This window comes from Silene latifolia, chromosome 6, assembly GCF_048544455.1.
Source record: "Silene latifolia isolate original U9 population chromosome 6, ASM4854445v1, whole genome shotgun sequence".
NCBI classification, from domain to species: domain Eukaryota; kingdom Viridiplantae; phylum Streptophyta; class Magnoliopsida; order Caryophyllales; family Caryophyllaceae; genus Silene; species Silene latifolia.
The window spans coordinates 126,461,848-126,484,643 of record NC_133531.1 but is presented as its reverse complement, the minus strand read 5'-3'; the positions used below and the strand labels follow the sequence as shown (position 1 = coordinate 126,484,643).

The following is a 22,796-nucleotide window of genomic DNA, read 5'->3' as shown; positions in this document are numbered from 1 at the left end:
TAGGGCATGACACTCACACTAGCACCTAGGTCGCAAAGGGCCTTATCAATGGTATATGTGCCTATAGTGCAAGGAATATAATAGCTACCGGAGTCCTTAAGTTTCGGGGGAGACTTATTTTGTAAGAGTGCACTATACTCTTAGGTGAAAGCAATGGTCTCAACCTCATTGAAGGATCGCTTCTTTAAAAGGATTTCCTTCATAAACTTTGAGTAGGAGGGGACTTGGGTAAGCGATTCTATAAATGGGACTATGACTTGCAAATTCTTAACAACCTCCAAAAACTTACCGAACTTACCTTCCTCCTTGTACATTGTTAGACGATGGGGAAACGGTACTTGCACAACTTCCTTAGGAGGAGCATCCTCCAAATCTTTCACTTTTTCTACTCCATTAGGAGCATCCACCTTCTTTGAAATGGCATCACCCTCCTTAGCATTAGGACAGAATTCCTCAACAATCATCTCGTCACTTTCTTTGGGCATAGGGGGCTCAACATCTTTGGCATCAAGCTTGCTCTTTCTCTTTAGCATCAATAACCGATGAGGAAATAGCACACGATCCTTAACAAGAGGCTCTTCACTAGCCTTCTTTTTGCCATTTCCCCCAAGCTTAGGATTTTTAACAACCATTCGTTATCCAAAGTCATGGACGACCCATCATAGCTTGTACCACTTCTCAAGGAAATATAAGTAACGGACTCGTGTGGTTGCGTACCTTGGGTGATAGTTGGCCGGTTTTTCTTTGAGAGCTAGAAGCGGCTAGTTGAGCCACTTGTTGCTCCAAGATCTTGATTGCGGCATTGTGAGCTTGATTATTATTTTGGATTTAAGCTAACAATTCCCTCTGCATTTGTACTATCAAGCCCTCAAGTTTACCTCCTCCTTGGTTGTTTTGTTGGCCATTTTCTGGTGGGGGTTGATTTTGTTGGTAATTTTGTTGTGGTGGCCTTTGTTGGTTTTGATAACCTGGTGGAGGATTATACTTTTGTTGTTGAGGGATATAGGCATTCTGTTGTGGTGGGGGTTGAGGGTTAAGCACATTGTTGCTAGTGTAAGACAAGTTCGGATGGAATTTTGAATTCGGGTTATATGTATTTGAAAATGTACCCGGTGGATAAGAACTTTGTCTTAGAGCTTGAAAAACATTTACCTCCTCAATAGTAGCTCGGCAATAAGCGGTGTAATGACCCGCACCTCTGCAACCATCACAAACAATGATTTGACTCGTAGAAGACACGATATTGAGTTGTTGAAGAGAATATCTAGCATCTCGTTCCGCCAATTGTAGTTGGAGTAAGGCAATTTGAGCTAACAAGACGGAATTGTCGGAGGATTATTCTTTACCTTTGAGTGGCACACTTCGGGAATTGATATATTTTGCGTCATGGACTGCCATATATTCGATCGTGGCATGAGCAATATCGGTGTCAATTTGATCAAACCGCCCATTGTTGGCGGAATCAAGAATCCTTCGGGACTCGGCACAACATCCATTGTAAAATGTTATAGCTAGAAACCAATCATCTAGCTCATGATGTGGGCATTGTCTTTGTAATTCTTTGTACCTCTCCCAAGCCTCATATAGGCTTTCAAGAGCTTGTTGACGGAATCCGGTGATTTGGCTCCTCAAGGTTTGAGTTTTCTCCGGTGGAAAAAACTTTTGATAGAACGCAAGAGCCAATGTTTGCCAATTGGTGATTCCCATAGTGGTGCGGTCAAGGCTATTGATCCAAAGTTTGGCCTTGTCCTTCAAAGAGAAAGGGAAAAGTATTTCCCTTATTTGGGCTTGAGTGATGCCCGTTTGACGAATCATGGAGCAATAATCGCAGAACTTTTGCACATGCAAATTGGGATCTTCCAAAGGACTTCCCCCAAATTGCTTCCTCTCCAGAAGGCTAATGAAAGCCGGTTTGATCTCGAAGTCTGGCGCGGTAATTTGAGTAGTTGTGATACCGGCCGGAAGCATGGCCGCGGTGGGCTTTGAGTGATCGGAAAGTTTTACCATCTTTTTAGTTGAAGATGGTGGTAGTGGTGGAGATGAAGAACTTGAAACCTCCTCCTCTTCAAGGGCTTCTAGATCGTCTAAGTAAGACTTTCTAGCACTTTAAACTTGCACGGGAGAAGCGGCTTCTTTCACTTCTTTCCAAAAACGTCGTCTTTTCCTAAAGGTTTTCTCAGGATCAGAATCCGGTGAAAACAAATATCCACTACGAGAGGACCTGGGCATAAGACAACAATTTCTAAAAATGATAAGTAACGGTCTCAAGGAACAAGGGTTCCTTAAGACAAAAGAAAACAAGATAAAAATCGACAAATCAATACGCAATAAAACCGTGCTCCCCGGCAACAGCGCCAAAATTTGATAGGCTATCGTACACCAATGCAAAGATAATTACCCTAAACACAGATTAATGTAGTAATAGGGGTCGAACATAAGGAGACGGGAATTGCGTTATGATATGCAATGGAGAGATTCTTATTAAGGTCAATTTTGTTTAGTTTGATTTGTTGGTTGGTTTGATGATTAATAATTATAAAATTGTAAATAATATAATAAAAGGAGTCTAGGGGAGTCGGGTCACCCATACAAAGGTAAATATACGTTCATGATAAACTCGGTTATAATAACATTGTCAATTGTTTAGGCTTAGAGACACCCACCTTACTATATTAGTGTCAACCATAGACCGGATCCTAGAGAAACTCTCGTTTATGACTAGGTCGTCCTACTACACATGCTTAGTCTAATCCGATTCCATGTCTCTCGACTTTTAGAACGAATTAACAAACTTAATCAATGAATAAGGCCTTTAAACAAAGATTAAACGTGACGATGCAAACATGTGATAGAAACAATTAGACAATTATCAACCTAATTTATCATTTTACATATTTGTGTTAGGTTCATATACCTATTATTACACATTTCTAATAGTGAACTAATTAACTCTTTAACATAAGTTATTTAGGATCTAGTGCATGCATAACAAAATAAAGAGATAAGAAGGAAACAATGTTCCTTACATTGTAAATGGTTCGAAATTTTTAAGCACAAATAAGGACACCTTCCTTATTTGTTCTTGAGCTTAAGATTATGGATGATCCTCTAAAACAAATCTCAAAGGTAGAGATTCTCCTCTTGTTGCACCCAAAACAATCTCTCAAAACTAATATATTAATTAACTAGATTAATATATTAGTGATCCTTATTAATTCTAATAATATTATTTATTACTATAATAGTAATAATATGATGTAGTATTAGAATTTCGATGAACAATTATATAAGATCTAAAACTATTTTTAGAGAGAATAAGAGAGGCTTTTATCACAAAACCTTAAAAAAATGTCAAGAATGAAAATAAGAGCAAAAGATGCTCTTATTTGAGCTAGGGTGGCCGGGTGAGAAGGGTGGAAGTGGCCAATGCATGGCCTTTACCTTTTTCTTTTTTTTTTCTTCACAAGAAACTTAGATGTAAGGCTACCTAAAATAGGTCATCATTGTGTTTTATTTAACAATTAAATAAAACACCCACTAACCTATAAACCCTCCAATTTTTCGGTCCATTTCATAAAATAGAGTCCATTTTATTTTGTCAATTGCATTATTGTATGACATGTGACATATAATTATACAACAATCACCTTACACAATCAACAATCAACAATTACCAAAAACCAATTCCAATACGATAATTAATCAACAACAATAACAATCACCAACAACACTATGTAACCAATACTGAGTAGGGAAACCCTACCTGAAATAGCAATCACCACAGACGATCTAGCAGCTAATCAGAATCTCTCCTCTACGAATCCTCCTCCTATAACATGCACATATACAATTACCAACTACACATCACAAAACACCCCAAAACCCCCCAACATTACCCAATTAGGGTTTTAATGAAACTCAACCAAACGCTATAAAAATTATACAAAGAACTTACCCTTACCGCGACGATCACAACGGTATAACGAACGAGATGATCCGACGAACCTAGCCTTGGGGATTTGCCAATAACGTGAGAGATGTGACCTATGTAACTGTTGTTCTTCTCTTGAAAGGTTTTTAAAATGTTAAAAAGTGTTTAAAAATAATGACAAAAGCCTTTTATATTAATCTCGCGTTATTAACAAAACCCTTCTAAACAAACCCGTAAAACACACTTACTCGATCGAGTAAGTCACTTACTCGATCGAGTGCCCCTTACTCGATCGAGTGTCTCACTTACTCGATCGAGTACCCTACAAAAGCGGACTCATTTTGCGTGAAAAGCTACTTACTCAACGAGTAAGTCTCACTCGATAGAGTACCCTCGCATAGAAAATCGTAGTATTACACCCATATGGAAGGGCCATGTTCATCTTCATCATTTGGTTCAAGACCAATCAGGAATTCCCGATCAACCACTTTGCCAACCACAATTTCTTCCAAGACGAAATTTTCATCTTCCTCAATTTTTTCACTCACTATCTCCATTGTTCTTCCTAATTCCTTCCTACTTCTCAAGTAACCAAGTGGACTTGTTGATGAAGTGGTAGTCCATCTTTGGGGTTAAGTCCTTGAGTTGGTAAAGAATGCGGGCTTCTTTGAGTGTTAGAAGTCCAATGATTATCTATGTGAGAATCAAATGTCCTTTGATGTCTTGGACATTGGTGAGAACGTTTCTCAAATCCTTGAATTGTTGATCATATTGGGCTTCTCTTTGTTGTGCTCTAGCATCCATTTCTTTCAACACTCCTTCAATGAAAGAGTTTGGGTTTGGGGGTTCAATTGGTGGAGGTTAATAAGGATTTTGTTGTTGCTGGGAATGGTGAGGTTGTTGGTCTTGTAAAACATAGGGTTCTTGTGGGTATGGGTCTTTTTAAGAAAATGATGAGCAAGTGTTATATGAATGCCTAATACCACCACAATTATCACAAGTAGGAGCATATTGTTGATAGTTTCTTGAAGGAGAGCTTGGTTGAGAGTAGGTCCTTGGCGGTGACCTAGGCACTTGAACATAGTAGACCTTGGGGTGATTTGGTCTTTCTTCACGATAAGAAATTTCATGCTTCCTCTCCACCAAAAAGTTATCAAACTTCTTTGACAATTCATCCAACTTGGCCTTATTTTCAAATTCTAGCTTTGAAGGTCCTTCACTCTTAGACTCATTTTCTCTTCTATAGACACCTTCTCTACCTCCATAGCTAAGCTCCATGTCGGAAATATTTTGGATTATCTCCGTGATTTGGGCATTTTTCATCTTGTCAAAGTTGCCACCGGAGGCCATCACAATCATATCCCTAAACCTTTGCTCAAGAGTTTTAAATAAGATTTGAGTTGTCATCCATTTGAGGATTCCATGATGTGGGCAAGAGGTAAGAAGGTCTCTAAATCTTTCCCATGCTTCACTTAAAGTTTCAAGATGCTTTTGCTTGAAAGTTTGGATTTCATGCCTTATTCTAGCGGTTTTTGTAGGAGGGTAGAATTTGTTGATAAAAGCCTTTGACAAGCTTTCCTAAGTAGTGAAAGTACCCAGTTCATGTGAATTCAACCATTTTCTAGCATTGTCCTTCAAGGAAAGAGGAAAGAGCATAAGGAGAATTTGCTCTTCCGTGATGCCATCATACTTGATCATACCCGCTTTTTCTTTGAATAAGACAAGATGTTCATGAGCATCTTCACTCTTCAAGCCATGAAAAATATCTTTTTGAATAAAGGAGATTGTATGATGACGGAGTTCAAAAGTATTAGGAGCGAGAACTCCATAATTAATCGCCGAGTAAGACCAATTAGGATCCGGTCTACGGTAGTAAACCATTGGTTGGTCCGTCATTTCTTTGTCAACGAAGTTGGTTCTTGGTATAGTTGGTGGGCTAGGTGAGTTTGAATGTTGTGAATGCTGGGTGAGTGATTTGGAGAATGGTTTGGTTGAAGGGTGGAGATCTCCTTAGAGCCGATAGTGCTAACCATCTTCTTACCCGGAAAGACTTCTCAATCTCTCGATCTAGATGGAAAAGAGAACCGGTGTTGCACCTATACATACACTCAAAGAGATCAAATGGTCCTAATGCAAAGAATACACTAGGAGAATGATGGAAAAACAAACAAATAAATAAACTAAGCCTAGAAACAAACAATTAAACTAATCCAATATCGCCGTCCCCGGCAACCGCGCCATTTTGATACCGAGTTTTGTCGTGCTCCTCAATATACAAACAATATTTTTAAAACTCAAAACCAAACTAATGAATGTAGTAGGGTAAGGAGGTCGATCCACAGAGACGGGATTATGGTTCTTAAATTGATTGTTTATTTCCTGGTTTAATTCTAGCAAATGTTGAATCCCCCTTATACTAAAAGAATAAGAGATCTCCAATATTTTCCGCCTAAATGAAAATTACTCTATAATTGGGCTTCATTATGTAATATCTACATTTGGGCCATTCTGTTTAATTTCATTTACTCCTCCTCATTCAAAGTTTCAAACCAAAGGTTACATTCTCTTTCTGGGAGTCCTGCTTCACAAATTTTGACTCTGAATTCCATCAAAAGTATAACATTTTGATAGACGAAATTTAAATATATATATATATATATATATATATAGATTTATTACGAAAAATAATTACATAAAATGTTATTTTTTGATAAAAAGCGACAAGTATTAAAAGTGTTGAACCTTATGTTTTCTACCTCTTAATACTAAACATTATTAATAATAAATTTTATAATTAAATTTCAATTGAAGTTAATAATATTACTAATTGTTAGTTTCTCTAATATGTTTATCTAGAAAACGCGCGTTTCGGATTTATACTAGTGATTGATAAACTAATTAATAAGACTACAACTAAAACAAGCAATGACAAATTGATTAAGATGCTAATTAAGGAAGCAAGGGTGGTCGGGTTCATCTTGTAGAGAAAGGGTCGAGTAAAGGCACAAATTAACAAGTAATTAAGAAGATTTCAAAGGTAAATCTCCACCCCTCGATGTGAGACTAACCCAAGGCCTAGCATAATCGAACTCTCCCTCTAATTACCCAAGACCCACTAATCGTCATGAATTATCTAGTTACAAGTCAAGCTCTCACCCAACAAGTTATAAAATAGTGAAATTGACCCGAATTCTCATTGAGACATTTCCACAAACACTTTGTATGCATGACAATTAGAAGAAAAATTACCATGAATTGCTTGTTTGCTCAAGCCAATAATCTACCCCTATTAACCACACAAGACTCTCTTCTACCCTAGCAATGCACTACTCAAACATACTAATGGAAATGAGAACAAAAGATGGGAACTTTAACATGAAATTAAGAAGAACAAACATAATGATAAGACAAGTAATATATTAAACTACAATAAACATGTAGTTACTTACCATCCATTTATATTTGTTCATTTATATTTGTTCTAAGCATGGAAATATTGTCAAGAATGCTGAGAGTGATACACAGGCAGCAACAAGTTACTTACCATCCAAAGTGTGGCAAATTAGGACTAAATCAACTTATCTTTGCAGATGACTTAATGATCTTTGTTAGGGGTGATGTTCCTTCTGTCAAAGCCGTTACTGATTCATTGCAAACCTTTGCTAGCATGTCTGGGTTGAAGGCTAACCCTGAAAAAACAAACATCTACATGGGAGGAATAAGGGAAGAAGTGAAGCAGACTATCTTGAGTAATACTGGATTTATTGAAGGATACTTCCCTTTCAGATATTTGGGAGTTCCCATAAATGAAGGCAGATTGAATAAGACCATGTTTGCTGATTTATTGAACAAGATACAGAAAGCAATGAGTTACTGGGCTACTCACATGCTCTCTTATGCAGGCAAAATTACCTTGATTAATACTGTCATTTTTGGACTGGAGCAGTACTGGTGTGCCACTTTGTTGATTCCAAAAGGAGTTATGAAGATAATCACTAAATTTTGCAGGCAATTTCTTTGGCAATCAGAGGAAGGAGCAAGGAAGCTCATAATGAAGAGTTGGACATCTTGTTGTTATCCACATAATGAGGGAGGGTTCAATATAAAAGAAATTTTGGCCTGGAACAAATGTATCTTATGCAAATGGATATGGGCAATTGATAGTTCCTCAAGTAGTACATGGACCCAATGGAATATGGTATACAACATTAAAGCTCACAATTTCTGGGATATGCAGATTCAACCTCAGCATTCAGAGAGTTGGAGGAGTATCTTGTATGTGCGGGATGAACTGGTTTCTAAGTCTGGAGGAGTGGCACTGGCACAATCTTTTCTGAACAGCTGTGTTAAGGCAGGTAAACTGAAACTCAGATTGCTGTATGATATTTTCAGGGAGAAAGGGGTGAAACAGCCATGGACACGGGGAGTTTGGCATAGAGCTGTCCTTCCAAAGCATAGTTTCATACTGGTTCTAGCAATGCAAAGGAAGTTGGCTACAATTGATAGTTTGAGCAAGAAAGGGTTTTGTCTGGTGAATCGTTGCATTCTATGTAAGCAACAATCTGAAACACATAGGCACTTGTTCTTTCAGTGCCACTTTGCTGCTGAAATTTGGAGTAATGTTTTGGCTTGGTTGAAACTTTACAATAGAACTATGGATGTGGGAAAGGAACTTCGTTGGCTGGCAGGGAGAAGGGTAAGGAAGCATTGGAAATCATCTTGGATTGCTAGTTGCTTAGGTGCTACTGTCTATTGCATATGGGAAGAGAGAAATGCACGTATTTTCAAAGACATTGAACGCACGGTAGAATATGTTACAAAACGAATTCAATTCTTTGTAAGTACTCGGTTATTATTTGTAACTCACCCGTCTTATGAGGATGAGATAACTAGAATTCTTGGTTCAGTAGTCTAATTATTGGTTAAACCTTTGTAAGATCCGGCCTCTTTATTCCCTTAATGGATGAATAATATGGCTTGCCTTTCTTGCAAAAAAAAAAAAACAATTGAGATGAAGAATAATTAAGAGGAGAATTATACCAACATTAATTAAAGGTGGAAACTTTGGTTGAAATAAGGAAGATGAATCTCTTCTTATCTTCCAATTACAACCCACTAATCTATATGTAAACTAATGAGAATTTTAAATCTTGCATAAACTAAAGAGTAATTAAATTAATAATGAAGAAAGATTACAACTTTTATTAAGGAAATTGAAGAGAGAAATATTAAGGTTCTTGTTACAATTATTAGAGAGTAAGAGAGACTAATTATTCTAATCTAATGAGTTGAATAATCTAAGGTAAAACTAATGTGTGGTGTGTCTTAATCTAATGTGCCTTTTTATACTACTAGTCTAATAATTAATATTAATAATAATAATAATAATAATACAAACTAATAATAATAATACAAACTAATAATAATAATAATACAAACTAATAATAGTAATAATAATAATAATAATAATAATAATAATAATAATAATAATAATAATAATAATAATAATAATAATAATAATAATAATAATAATAATAATAATAATAATAATAATACAAACTAATAATAATAATAATACAAACTAATAATAATACAAACTAATAATAATAATAATAATAATAATAATAATAATAATAATAATAATAATAATAATAATAATAATAATAATAATACAAACTAATAATAATAATAATACAAACTAATAATAATAATAATAATAATAATAATAATAATAATAATAATAATAATAATAATAATAATAATAATAATAATAATAATAATAATACTACAATACACACCCTATAATCAAAACTAAATGACACACGACTCAAAAACAAAAGAAAAAGGGGAAAGGGGAAAGAAACAAGACACACACAGCAGAGAGGACATATGCCGATCCTCCGGCCACCGGTGAGGGTCCTGGCGGCGAGGTATGTGGAGCAAGAGTAGAAATTGGCGAGGGTGTGTGGGTGCCGGCTGACCGGCAGAAGGGCCATCGGTAGATAGTAACAATGGTTGATGTGAGATAGTAACAATGGCTGACCGGCAGAAGGGCCACCGGCTAGGTAGCACCAAAACGGACACGGACACGGACACGGACACGACACGGACACGTGATACGACATCCCATGAAATTTAGGACACGGGACACGCTATTTAAATTTAATAAAAAAATATATTTTATGGTTATAAATAACATATGGTTTTATTTTTGTAATGTATTTGATTCTAAATTTAATGTATTTGATACTAAATTGAGGTAATTGAAGGTAAAATTCGACCTTAACTATAACAAGTTCTCATTTCTCACCCAAACCAATCTTCTAATCAATCTCTTTTGACAATTTTTTCCTCGTCTAAACTATAACATTTTTAGACGAGTGTCCGACGAGTGTCGGGTGTCCGGGTGTCGAACACGGTGTCGGACACGGGACGGCTAATTAGTAGGAGTGTCCGTGCTACCTAGGCTACCGGTGCCAGGACCGGTAGCGAGATCTTCACAAGAAGGAGGAAAATTGCTGGGTGGATACCGGTAGAGAGCTCGGATGCCGGTTGGCCGGCAAAGAGCACGAATGGTGGTTGATGTTGAGTTTATCGTGTTGATGATGGTGGTGAAGCTGCTGTGGTTGTCACGGGTTCTTTGTTGTCGATCGATGGTGGTTGTCGAATTGGCGAAGTGGTGTATGAATGGTGGTGGAAATTGTTGATGACGGTGTCGGTGATCAAGTGAAGGTGGTTAATTGATGCGACTCTTTGTCGAGTTCAGGCGAGTCTTGGTGGTGGTGGTGGTCGAAGTCGAGTGGAGATGCGCATTTGGTGGTCGAGTTGTTGGAATGGCGGTGGTGATGAATCGTGAAGAGGATCTCGATGGTTGGTGACGGAGATGAATGAATGATGGAGGTGAAGAGGCTGGTTGTTGATGGTGTTTGGAAGAAGATAAAAATGGTGATAGTGAATTCATGGTGAATGGAGATGGTGATGATGGCGAGACTGATGTCGAGTTGTTAATGAACGGAGTTCAGGGGACTGGTGTTGAAATGCAGAGGAGTGATGGTGAAGACGGGTCAACTAATTGACAAAAGTCAATCTTGACTTCTAGCTTCTTTGTTTGATTTTCGTCTCGAGCTCGGGTTTCCACCTTGTCATTCCGTCTCACCTACACATAAAATTAATATATGTAATACTACGATTTTCTATGTCTTTGGGTACTCTATCGAGTGGGGCTTACTCTGTCGAGTAAGTATGTTTGTATACGAAACAGTAGTCTGCCTAATGAGTACTCGATCGAGTATGTGTGACACTCGATCGAGTAAGGGTCACTCGATCGAGTAAGTTACTTACTCGATCGCGTAAGTTACTTTTACGGGTTGTTTTGACGGGTTTTGATAGCAACGTGAGAAAGATATATAAACTTAATCCGTCAATTTCTTTTCACTTTTACACTTTTCTAAACTTCACAAAAGAGAAAACAAGGTTACGTAGTTCTCCTCTCTCATATTGCTATCAAATACGTTGATTTTTGTTGAAACCCTAATTGGGTAATTTGGGGGTTTTGGGAGTATTGTGTTTATTAGATAGTGATTGTATGATTGTATGTTTGATAGGAGGTGATTTCATTGAAGACCGATTTTGATTAGCTGCTAGACCGTCTGTGGTGATTGCTTTTCTAGGTAGGGTTTCCCAACTCAGTATTAATTACATGATGTGATTGGTGGTTTCATTGTGATCGTTGTTAAAGTATATTGTTGGTGGTTGTGACAGTTGTTATCTATTATCGTTTATTGTTGTTGTTGTTGTATCTGTCTGTGATCTTCGGGGTGCGTCCCTAACTGAGTGGAGTCACTTGCGGGAGTGGCTTCACGCCCTTGATTCGCCTTCTGTGGAACCCGCCATAGAAGGGATGTGCACATTAATGAACATGGATTTATCTCTCGATGGAGATGAGCGAGGCTTAGGTGGGAACGGCTGCGGTCCCCACTGGTGGTGTGGAGTATCTGTTGCGATGGGTACTCTGGCACGGCTACACACTTTAATGTGTAGTCGGTTGTGTGGATATTGATTATGGAGTTTGGAGGATTGCTGTGTTGTTGAGCTGTTTATATACTTGTTGTGGATTGGTTGTGTGTAATTAGTACTGACCCCGTTTAAATGTTTTAAAAACTGTGGTGATCCATTCGGAGATTGTGAGCAGTTATTGAGCAGGTATAATATGATGCGCATGGGATAGCTGGGATGAGTCATCACGTAGCAGTTTTAGAAGTCTTCCGCTGTGTCGAACATTTTGTAGTTGTTTAGTAGTTGACAGTTTTGAGAACCTTGTATTTCCTTTTAACAGTTTTTGGAGTTTGGCTTGTATCACTTAAACTCTATTATCATTTAAGTACGTTTCGTTATTGTCTATTTGAGTATCATTACCTCGGATAACCGAGATGGTGACGTCCTCATACCTTAAGTGGTCCTGGTAAGGCACTTGGAGTATGGGGGTGTCACCAAGTGGTATCAGAGCGACGATCCTGAACCCTGTAACCAATGAACCTAATGAACATAGGGAGTCAAAATAAAATGAACCCGGGGTAGAAGTTGTAGGAGCTAATGCAAAGGCTTGGGAGACGTCCTAAAGTCACGAACTCGCCCTACAATTTTGAACCGGTCACCATGGGATATGAGCCGGGGTCGCTATGTGTTATCTTGTGAATTGTGTATCTTTGTAGCAATGTGTGGTATGAATCGGTGGATGTATGTATGTGGAGAATGGGGAATGTGTAGAGAAAGATGATAATGAAGTGATTTTATACATTATTGATTGAAAGCATGATAGTTGTTTTATTTACGATATGGCATTATAGAAATACGGAAAGAAAGTTTGTTTGGTTTGAGTTATACATAGAGTTATGTGTGTGTGTGTGTGTGTGTGTGTGTGTGTGTGTGTGTGTGTGTGTGTGTGTGTGTGTGTGTGTGTGTGTGTGTGTGTATTTGTGATTTTGTTTACGTAAAGCTATATAATAAAAACATGCGGGTAATATGTGATTGGTAAGTTGAATGATATATGTGCATTGAGTTATTTGTTGCTTGGCTTTTGAAGATAGTAACATGTGGTTAGGGATAGTGGCTTTATGAGTATTGAGTTGTTTTTGGGTACCTTGTTGTTTAAGTTGTTTGGAAGTAAAAATCAAGTAGTTGTGTTTTTTTATTATAGAGAGGTTGATGTGATTCCAATTGGAGGTGATAGCTTGTTCTGTTACAATTCTAACGATAGGTCACATGCCCAAAATGACCAAGAAACGAGTGAGATATGACCGTTTAACGAAAACTGGACAATGCTGAGAAATGCGTAGGGTACTCGATCGAGTGGCCCTCACTCGATCGAGTGCATCTCTTGTTACTCGATCGAGTAACCCTTACTCGATCGAGTACCCTGGTAATTTGTTATACGTGTCTCTGACCTTCACCTACTCGATCGAGTAAGTCATTAACTCGATCGAGTGGTCTGTACTCGATCTAGTGACCCTTGTTTTGGGTCATATGCTTATCTTTTGACTTCGTTGAATATTATGTTTAATTCAAAAGTGTTCTTTAGCTTCTGTATGCGTTGTTTTACATATGTATTTGTCCTGATGCGTAAGTTACCCAATCTTATGATGTAAGGAGTGGCACCTGTGGTGAGTGTGAGTTCGGTAGGGAGGACATGAGTTATATGCGGTTGTGATAGGTAGTGGAAAAGAAAACAAGGATTGGTAAGGCTTATTAAGGCATGGAGCATGTTTTGTGAGAAAAGATGAGTGATATGATTTTGTGTTGAGTAATGTAAAAGTAAGTGAATATGGGCAAGGGATGATGTGAGTCTAAGGAACGTGAGAATGAAAAGATTGAAAGGAAAGATGTGGATGGTGGCAACTTGAGATGTGTAAAGAATTACGGAGGGAAATGGTTAGGAATCGTGTGTGTTAAGAATATATGTAGTGAAAGGTCGTTTTAGAGGGATTGAGAAGAGTGGTATATAGTGAACTTTATGGAGACCTGTCGCGACGTGAGTTTGCAGATAGTGAGTGAGTTTGGGAATTTGCATTATCAAGAGGTGAAACTAATGTGTGATTTCCTTGGGCAAGTAACGTTATGAAATGAGTTTTGGGATTCAAAAAAAAAGGTGATTGGAGATCAGTGTGAGTGATAGCATGAGACGGTCTGGACTGATTGATGATAAGTTTGAGTGATGGCATGATAAGAGAGGATCCATGGTAAGAAAGAGTGAGATGATACTGATATGAAATAATGAGATGGGAGTTTTGGAGCAATGAGAAGGTAACCGGGGCACTAAAGAGTTAGGTAGAAGTAATAAGGAGTTGAATGGTTAATTGATTTTGTCGAGTGTAAAAGAAAAGAATGAGGGGAGTAAAACTAGGAAAATGTTCACCGAGGTTATGTGATATGAAAGTAAGGAATCGCCGAAGATGTATGATACTATCATGAGGATTTGAGTTAATGATTACATAGGAGTTCCAAGACGACATGTTAATCATGAGTTTCGAGGAATTAAGGAAAGTAAAAAGCTTGGTGAAGAATTTGCACTATATGAGATCTTGGTGGTGAGTCGGGTGATGATACAATTAAGGATGGAATTGGAAATAGTGTTTAGGTGATTTTTGTTGATGTATTTGATGTCGTGATTTGGGATGTTAACCAAAGATAGGAAAGAAACCGCGATGTTTAGGGATGAGTGTAAGAGGTTTGTTATACGAGCAGTGGTGGTATTGTGGCATTATCACTAGTGGTTAAGGGTAATGATAAATAGGAAAGATGGCCAATCTAAAGAGGTTGGTTTTGTAGAGACCGGATTGATATGTATGGTTGTGAGGAAGTATAAGACGTAGTCTTAGGAGGCGGTTTTCGGTAATGAGTGTTAGCTGTATGGTTATGTATGGCAGAAGGTGCTGGTTATGTGAATGGAAGAATGTGTTATGAGGGGCATACGATTTAAGCTCAAGCGAGAGGTAACCTTTATCAGGTGGTAACTTACGTGATCAGGATTGACTAGTTGGATGTGATTACGGGTCTATGATGTGTATAAATATTTGTGTGAGGTTCTTACCTCACAAGAAGTGGTATGGTGTGATAATTATAAAGTTGTTATCTGAATGTTCCTATATGTTGAGTACGGTAACCTAATTGAATGATATTCAAAAAGGTAATAATTTGATTGATCTGGCATGGCTAGTTATAATGGTATGTGTATTTATAATACATGTGTATTCCGTGAAATGGTAGAGATGATGTTCATGAGGTGCTTATCTGTTTATCCCATACAATATGTTGTGTTGTGATCTAGTAAAGCGGTTTTGAGTAGGTTTCCTTATCCGGGAAGTTGTCCTGCGTCAGTGTGTATGAGAATAGTGTAAGTGGTTATGCCTATCGATGTGGTTGTTGTGCCTCGGGTGATGATCCGGACATGGTACTTCGTGTTGTGATGCGGGTATTTTCGCATCTTTGCAAAGTCACGGTGTTGGTGGCGGTGTTGCGATGCCGTCACCGGTTGTGGTGGAGTAGGCGGGATGATTATGATACGTGTTTTCAAAAGTACATACCAGTTATACATAGATTGTTGTTTGTTTACTGTTGTTCCTTGTGAGTTTCGGTTAGACATATATAGACTGTTGTTTTGTTTGTTGATGTTTCTTACTAGTTTCAGCTTGGGAGTGAGGGTAGAATATGATATGGAAGAGAGTTGTATTTGTTTCCGTGGTTATCATGGCATAGTGATATTCTGTTGATACACAGTTGTGAGAGGTTGTTACAGTAATTTTGATCTTGTTTAAAGATGAGGCATCGGTAGACATAGTCATGGCAAGTGATTCGTAGAACATGTGTGGTAATGATCTGAAAGCTGTAGGTGATTCATAATCTTTTCTTGAGACATTGAGTATAGGGTGTTGGTAATTGGTGTCATGTTGAGTTATGAATGAGTTTTGCGGTAATGAAAGAAATGAACTTGAGGATCTAGTGTGAGTGTACGTAACAAGTGTGGATCGTGAGTTATGCTTTTAGCGATAGGAGTTTTATATAGTTTATATAGAGAGGTATGTCGTGTTGCAGTAATGTGGAAGAGTTAGAGTGTCTGTTATGATCAGGATTTTGTGGTATTGGTTAGATGGAGTGCAGAATGAGTTGAGGTGTGAGAAATGTTTAAGTAAGAGAGTCTTGGAAATAGGAATGGTTATAGGTGTGAGGGTATAGGCGGTTATCTTTGACATATGGTGGTGATGAAGATAATGAGAGGATATAGCTAAGGATCTAGTATTAGTGAGTTACGAGGACGTAACATGTGTCTTAAGAGGAGTAGGATGCGACAAAGAGCGTTTGAGGGTTGTGCAGGTCGTAGTATAATTGGAAGTAGAGTGTTGGTGTAGCATAAAGAATGGATTTGTATATATTGTGGTTGATAGTGTTAAAAGGTCATGGACGTGCTTGTAGTAGTTCGATGTTTAGGAATGGGAGAATATTTCAATAGTGTTGACAGTTGGATGATGATGTTATGAGTGTGAGTAAACTTCGAGGACGAAGTTTAACATTTCGTTTGATGTTTATGAGTGTCTTGATATTGGATTTTCTAGTGGATGATATGTTGCGGAGCTAGCAGCGTTTGTGGACGGTAGTTGGTAGTGTATGGAGTTAGTGTCAAGAGAGATATAATGTAGTTGATACGATATCTTGGGCCATGTTCTGGAGGTAGGAATAGTTGGTGGAATTGGTGTTACGAGTTCATGTTTGTAGGTTGGAGTTTTATTTTGAGTTCTTAGTTGCGTTGTTGTGTCTTGATCGAGTTAGTATGTTTGTTTTTGAGTATGGGTTGAACTTCGGGGACGAAGTTCCTTTCAAGGAGGGAAGAATGTAATACTACGGTTTTCTATGTCTTTGGGTACTCTATCGAGTGGGGCTTACTCTGTCGAGTAAGTATATTTGTATATAAAACAGTAGTCTGCCTAATAGGTACTCGATCGAGTATGTGTGACACTCGATCGAGTAAGGGTCACTCGATCGAGTAAGTTACTTTTACGGGTTGTTTTGACGGGTTTTGATAGCAACGTGAGAAAGATATATAAACTTAATCCGTCAGTTTCTTTTCACTTTTACACTTTTCTAAACTTCACAAAAGAGAAAACAAGGTTACGTAGTTCTCCTCTCTCATATTGCTATCAAATCCCAAGGCTTGTGTCTCCATAATCCCGAGTTCTTTATACCGTTGAGACCCTCATATTATGAGTAAGATCCTTGTACCGTTTTTATGTTGATCCGTTGATTTTTGTTGAAACCCTAATTGGGTAATTTGGGGGTTTTGGGAGTATTGTGTTTATCAGATGGTGATTGTATGATTGTATGTTTGATAGGAGGTGATTTCATTGAAGAACGATTTTGATTAGCTGCTAGACCGCCTGTGGTGATTGCTTTTCCAGGTAGGGTTTCCCTACTCAGTATTAATCACATGATGTGATTGGTGGTTTCATTGTGATCGATGTTAAAGTATATTGTTGGTGGTTGTGACAGTTGTTATCTATTATCGTTGATTGTTGTTGTTGTTGTATCTGTCTGTGATCTTCGAGTGCGTCCCTGGCTGAGTGGAGTCACTTGCGGGAGCGGCTTCACGCCCTTGATTCGCCTTCTGTGGAACCCGCCATAGAAGGGATGTGCACATTAATGAACATGTATTTATCGCTCGATGGAGATGAGCGAGGCTTAGGTGGGAACGGCTGCGGTCCCCCACTGGCGGTGTGGAGTATCTGTTGCGATGGGTACTTTGGCAGGGCTACACACTTTAGTGTGTAGTCAGTTGTGTGGAGATTGATTATGGAGTTTGGAGGATTGCTGTGTTGTTGAGCTGTTTATATACTTGTTTCGTTGTGGATTGGCTGTGTGTAATTAGTACTGACCCCGTTTAAATGTTTTAAAAACTGTGGTGATCCATTCGGGGATGGTGAGCAGTTATTGAGCAGGTATGATATGATGCGCATGGGATAGCTGGGATGAGTCATCACGTAGCAGTTTTAGAAGTCTTCCGCTGTGTCGAACATTTTGTAGTTGTTTAGTAGTTGACAGTTTTGAGAACCTTGTATTTCCTTTTAACAGTTTTTGGAGTTTGGCTTGTATCACTTAAACTTTATTATCATTTAAGTACGTTTCGTTATTGTCTATTAGAGTATCATTGCCTCGGATAACCGAGATGGTGACGTCCTCATACCTTAAGTGGTCCTGGTAAGGCACTTGGAGTATGGGGGTGTCACAATATAATAATACATTAATATAATAATAAAGTAATAGTAATAATACTAATATTATATAAAAACCCGACTAAATATTAAATATAACTACGAGGACTAATTATTATAAATTAGTAAATAAATGAGCTATTTAATCATTTAAGCACGCAAAATCGATTACGAATAAGGTAGTAGGACGGGGTTAAATCGTCCTAAATTAGGACGATATCACTCACGACAACTAAGGGCCACCACCTTGGTCTCCTCTGACCCCCGGTGATCCCACCACCTGCCATGACTCCATACAACAACCCATGACCCACCATACACGACATATGACCCGTATAAGAGATACAGCCCGCAACAACCACCCCCACGACAGCCACCGTACCAACCACCACGACTCACCACCATGACTCACCACCACAACACCACCATTAGGACCGCCCCTAGTTGACTAACCAACCACCCAAGTCTCATGCTCATACGACAACTACACAAGCTACACCATCTGTCTTAAAGCTCACAGCACCACCCCCTTTAGACACCAAAACCGCCACCTACGGTGGTCGACAAAGGCCATAATTGGTTCTATTGGAGTCACTACGGTCAAGGGCAACTACTAAGATCATTGGCACGGTTTAAGATGGTTCATACGATGTATTAATGATAACTTAAATTAATTAAGACAATATAAACATGAGTTATGACGATCTTACCTTTTATCGCTTGTTTGCTCTTTCCGTCTCTTAAAACTCCTTCTTCTATTTTTATGAATTATGTTTCAGCTATCATGGTATTTATAGTCTAGATTTGGAGAGTATATGAGGTCAATTAGGAAACTAAGAACTATTACCTTAATATACTTTTATAGGAATTACCAATATAATTATTATTACCAATATTAGTCTTACCATAAGTAGGATTTCCACTTACTAACTTTACTAACTTATTATTACTATTACACTATCATTATTAAGATTATTATTGATATGATTATTATTACCTTTACTTATTATTAATTCCTTAATTATTTATTATTAAATCCCGATACAAAATCCTGTATCACATACATATAATTCGGCCTTCTCACTCATGCCCCACGGTCACACGGCCCAATGCCTTACCATTAGTTAGGTCCAATTCCCGACTTGCTTACTTACTTTATTATTTAATTAAACGTCTTACTTGCAATTAGTATTAGAAATGTTATTAATTAACTATGTGAATTACATTATTTATTCCTATTAAATTAGTTATTAAACTACGGGTATTACAGGTTTTCTTTAGATGATTCTAGAGAGAATAAAGGGAGGTGATAGGATGGTCACGATGATGAATGAAGAACACAATAATTTAGGGTTTCTATAGATGATTCTAGAGAAAACAAAGTGGTGGGAATAATTGGGTTGGGTTGGTGTTAATTTGGTTTAGTTGATGGCTGATTTAATTAGGGTGTCTTGTTTAATTTTGGGATAGGGTAATTGGGTTGGGTTAGTGTAAATAGAGTGGGCCAATATGATGGCAACTTTAGTAAATACAATAGACTAGTGAGGGTCCTATGGTAATTTCACGCCCCAAAATTTTGCCAAAAAAAGGAAGAGGAACCAACACCCGACTAGCATCGATTAGGAAACAGGAACCAACAATCAGACTAAGAGGGAATATTGAATAAGATAAAAGAAAAAAAGTTGTTGAAAAAAAGTAACAAAAAAATCACAAAAAAGGGTAGAAAAAAATGGGCAGGGAAAAATAGTTGGGAAGACGTAAAACAAAAACGTATGAAAAAAAAACGTTTGAAGAAAAAATCGTAAAATTTGATTGATTCCTTTATTTAACAACCAAACAACCACAAATGGAATAAGGGGATAAACCATTCCCTTACACGATCATAACCAAACAACAAGTTTAATTCAGGATAATTCAATGGCCATGTTTGGTAAACAGCGGATTAATATTAGCAGAAGCAGATTTAGAAAGCAGATTTGACTATCATAATGATTTAGCATGTTTGACTAACAGATTTATTTAGCAGAATTGTTTTAGAGGTGTTTGGTAATTGACAGTTTTAGATTAGCAGATTGTTTAAATGTAAAATGACAAATACGGATATGAATAAATTATTTATTAAATATATAAAAGGAAGGTTAGTATTTTTTTAAGGGGGTAAATAAGACAATTTTTTTCTTTCTAATTCGCTAACCCAATATGCTGGTAGGAGCAGCATATTGCAAAATGGCATATTGGATCCTCATATGCTATTTCAATATGTCATTAACCAAACGCTTTAAATAGCATTTTTGTAAGTCAAACATGCTAAACCTCTCCAATATGCTGAAATTTGGCCAATATGTCATTTACCAAACAGAGTCATGCCTCTCCCCTTATTTTCCTTTCTCGATTTCATTATCTTTCCCTTTTCCTATACCAAACGCCCCCTTAATCCTTTCCTTTTTTGGTTTCTTATCCCCTTATATTCTTAGCTGTTAAAAACCATTAAAATATTTACTATGACATCTTAATTAGGGTACACTAACAATAACTTTACAAAGCTAATACGCTAAATTAATTAAGTATAATAACAATTATTAATAATAGTATTCCTTGAGTTTGTTATGTTATCACATGTAAGTAATCAATATTATATATATATATATAATCCAATGGATTTCAATATAATTAAATAAATCTATACAAATTAAATTATGCTATATAGTTTTTAAGCGATAGCGGCTGTGTGATAAACCTGACCAAGAGAATTCAATGTAAATATTATATAGTTTTGGTTGAAGTATAAATTTAGAAAAAAAAACAGAATATTGTTATTTTCCTTAAAATTAACATGCCTCACTTATGGTATTAATTAGTACAAAGATGTTAATTATTTAACATACACACATATAATATAAGTATATTATATTTTGGAAACTATTAAAAGGTAAATAAATCAAGCTAGATTTCCAAAAAATATAATATTCCATAATTATTTTGATTTGTTTAATGCATATATGTAATATATCTATATAAATATATAAGCCTCTTAAAATTGCATGCCTAAATAGTAAACTGTTAGTAGTGAAAAGAATTGTAGCAACATTGGATATAGTAATATGATAGTAATCACTCATTTAAATAGTCAAAGTAACAATATTAACAGCGAGCGAAAGTAATGAAAGTAATAGAAGTAATAACAAGAGTAGTGAATATTAATGTGGCAATAGTGAAAATAACAATAATTACGTAACAATAATTATGGCGAGAGTAAAGAAAGTAACAATAGTAATAACGAATGTAATAAAAGTAACAATAATAACACTAAAAGAACGTATATATGAACAATTAGTTAACCAATAAATATTAATAGCGGGAGTAGTGAATTTGTCTCATAAATTATTTCATCATAATTTTAAGATATGTCATAGAAAAATATACTAATGATAAATTTATGAGCTATGCAATTTTAAAGTAGTTTTATTTAATTGAAAATAAATTTTAATACTAAATAGAGGTATCCCGGGCGGAGCCGGACACCGCCAATACTAGTGACATCTTAATTATGGTACACTAACAATCTTACAAAGTTAATACGCTAAATTAATTAAGTATAGTAGCAATTCTTAATAATACCATTCCTTGAGTTTGTGATGTTGTCACATGCAACCAAAATTAAATGTTTTTGCCATATGGAATAAAATTAAATATTTTTACTGATTTTTTTTTAAAGAGAAATTTTTACTAACCTTTTCAATTAGCCTAATTGTTGTATAAGGCGGTCTCACATATTATGAGATCATCCCATTAACCAAAATGCCAAAAAAAAAAAATTAAAAAAAAAGGAAGAAATATTAAACCAACTATCTAAGGTACTCGTAACTGCCATCTCCACAAAACTAATCCAATCCTACCTTACTGCTTATATCTCCAACAAATCTCACTTTGTGATCTCCCAAATAGACAAATCATAGCAATTTATCAATTGCAATTTCATGGGTTGTCAATATCTGTAACCACATAGCAATTTAAAAGAGCAAACTCAAGTCTTACAAAAATGACCTCTTTATCCATCACAACAATGGGGAAGAAGGAGAAAATCGTCAGACCAAGTTTGTTTCCGAAACATCTTTTCTTCGGTTTTCCAACATGAATGAGATTTGTTAATCGTTTAGTTGAAATTTGTTTATTAGGTAAGAAAATCATTAAGCCATTTTATTTTTTATTTTTTATCTTCGATTTTCCAACATGAATGAGTTTATTAATTGTTTAGTTGAAATTTGTTTGTTAGGTGAGAAAATCATAAGCCATTTTATTTTTTATTTTTTTTATCTTAGAATTAAATTAAGGCTTTGAACTTTAAGGTCATAACTTGAGATTTTAACTTAAAAACTCAAGTTTTAATAGTCTTTGTTATCAAAAGCTAACTAGCTCAAATGAAAGAGCATGTACTATGGTACAAGGTGTGGGTTCGAATCGCGCGTTGGCTAGGTGGTATTTATATTTGGCAACAACAATGAATGCAAATATTATTGTTAATTATAGAAATATTGGTGTTAAATTTAATTGTTATACTTCTACTTGAAAGATCAATAATACGGTTGAACTTATGCTTGTGTTAAGAATTC

The 22,796-nt window shown here is 36.6% G+C and overlaps 1 protein-coding gene and 2 non-coding genes across 3 annotated transcripts; all 3 read left to right on the top strand.

The window, feature by feature from the left end:
- Positions 1–1,528: 1,528 nt before the first annotated feature.
- On the top strand, positions 1,529–1,635 carry LOC141589465 (small nucleolar RNA R71). The gene has a single exon (XR_012520402.1). It is a non-coding gene; the product is annotated as a small nucleolar RNA R71 (small nucleolar RNA).
- Positions 1,636–5,348: 3,713 nt separating this feature from the next.
- On the top strand, positions 5,349–5,455 carry LOC141589399 (small nucleolar RNA R71). Its single transcript, XR_012520340.1, has one exon. It is a non-coding gene; the product is annotated as a small nucleolar RNA R71 (small nucleolar RNA).
- A 1,963-nt stretch (positions 5,456–7,418) lies between these two features.
- On the top strand, positions 7,419–8,846 carry LOC141588637 (uncharacterized). The gene has a single exon (XM_074410070.1). The coding sequence runs from the start codon at positions 7,419–7,421 to the stop codon at positions 8,844–8,846; it is 1,428 nt and encodes a 475-aa protein (XP_074266171.1).
- The last annotated feature ends 13,950 nt before the right edge of the window (positions 8,847–22,796 follow it).